At 33.0% G+C, this 2,141-nt stretch overlaps 1 protein-coding gene across 1 annotated transcript; it reads right to left on the bottom strand.

The window, feature by feature from the left end:
• Positions 1 to 700: 700 nt before the first annotated feature.
• LOC101682309 (olfactory receptor 6C70-like) lies at positions 701 to 1,639 on the bottom strand. The gene has a single exon (XM_004781548.1). It carries the CDS (start codon positions 1,637 to 1,639, stop codon positions 701 to 703), a length of 939 nt encoding a protein of 312 aa, XP_004781605.1.
• Positions 1,640 to 2,141: the final 502 nt, after the last annotated feature.

Raw genomic sequence — 2,141 nt, forward strand, 5'->3', positions numbered from 1 at the left:
GGTTTTGATTTGAATTTCCCTGATGGTATTGCATGGAGCACTTGGTGTGGTGCATAAACAATGAATCTTGGAACACTGGAAAAATAAATTTAAATTAAAAAAAAAAGATTAAGCATGTTTTATGTTTTTGAAAAAGATTGTGTGAGAAATCAACTAAATGTGTGCTAAGTCATATTTTATTTTCTACTGCAATTTAAAAAATTTACCCAACATAAATACTAAAATAAGAGGTGGCTGGATTGCTCAGTCAGTTTTGGGTCCATATCTTGAATTCAGCTCAGGTCATGATCTCAGGGTCATGAGATCCAGACTGGCCATGGGCTGTGTGTTCAGCGGGGAGTCTCCTGGAGATTCTCTGTTCCTCTTTCTCTCCTTTTCCCCCTGCTCTCTCTCTCTCTCTCTCTCTAAAATAAGTAAACACAATCTAAAAAATAAATAAATAAAATAAAATGATGCAAAAGAAATGTTTGATTCATTTAAAAAAAAGTATGCTTTCTTAATACGTTGACAATTGACATTAAAAAAATAACTTTACAAAATATTTCTTCACGTTAAAAAAAGTTAAAGAGTTTCTAAGCTCAGGTAAACTGAAGAAATCCAAATCATTACATTTTAAAGATAATACTAAACTAGAAGAGCCAAGATATTTTTATTCACTGTTCTTTTTATGTTTTTATGTTACTTATTTCAACAGGCAGTATTATTTATCTGAAGCAGAAAATATCTTACTAAACACATCTCTGAAGGCTTGTTTAACTTGCTGGTTTCTCAGAGTATAAATGAATGGATTCAACATAGGGGCAACTGAAGTATTGAGCACCGCTACTCCTTTGCTTGAAGCAACTCTATCATTTGCAGATGGCTTTATGTACATGAATATGCAACTACCATAACTGATGGATACAACAATCATGTGAGAAGAGCAGGTAGAAAAGGCTTTTTTCCTTTGCTGAACTGAAGGGAATTTTAGAATTGTCTTGATGATGTAAGAGTAAGAAAGGATTACTAATAACAACGTGACAATGATGATCATCACAGCTAAGGAAAAAGCAATCAGTTCTAGTAAATGTGTGTCTGAGCAAGAAAGTTGCAGGACAGGAGAAATGTCACAAATGAAATGATCAATGATATTTGAGGCACAGAAATCCAGGTTAAGAGCAAAAATCAGAGGAGGGAAAATGACCAGAAATCCAGTTGCCCAGGAACTGAGTACAATCTGATGACAAATTCTGTTGCTCATGATGGATGTATAATGCAAAGGTTTGCAGATGGCAACATAACGGTCATAGGACATAGCTGCCAGAAGGAAAAATTCTGTAACCCCCAGGAATATGTAAAAAAACAACTGAGATATACAGCCATTATAGGAAATGGCCTTTTCTCTGGTTACAATGGTGATTAGGAACCTCGGGATGCAAACACTTGTGAAGGAAATTTCCAGGAAAGAGAAATTACGGAGAAAAAAATACATTGGGGTCTTGAGATGAGAATCCAGTAGAGTAAGGGCAATGATGGTTAAGTTTCCCATCATACCCAGCATGTAATTTAGAAATAGAAATAAGAAAATTACCATCTGTAACAGAGAATTATCTGTCAGTCCCAGAAGGATAAATTCTATCTGTTTTGTATGGTTCTTCATTTCTCTTTTGTGATTTCAAACAAAACCTAGAAATAAAGGTACAAAGATAAGAAACTATATGGTAGATTTATATCCAAGAAATAATATATAAAGAGATCCACATTCACATATATGCCCATTTATGAGGAAATACTCTATAAGGCTGAAGATATGATCTAGAACCATGCAACAGACAGTATTTTTAAAAAGCACAATAGGAGTCAACTCAGTTTTGAAAACTGACCTGCAAAATCCACAATAGTTTACTTTTTCACCATTACTTACAAACTACCAGCTCAACTGTAACTAATTCCAAATTTTTTCTTTCTTAAATAAATTAGATAAAATATTGGTTCTAGATTCAAAAAGAATTCATTCATTATAATTATTAATTTCATCAAAATAGAATATGCCAGTATAATGAATTAAGACCTACAGTTAAATTCTGAAATTTTAGGTTTCATATTAAAGTGGTATTTGTTTAGAGCCCATTATAGCCTCTTGCAAATTTTCTATGAATACT

The sequence above is a fragment of the Mustela putorius genome, unplaced genomic scaffold (assembly GCF_011764305.1).
Source record: "Mustela putorius furo isolate JIRA1106 unplaced genomic scaffold, ASM1176430v1.1 tig00003988_pilon_pilon_pilon, whole genome shotgun sequence".
Taxonomy (NCBI): domain Eukaryota; kingdom Metazoa; phylum Chordata; class Mammalia; order Carnivora; family Mustelidae; genus Mustela; species Mustela putorius.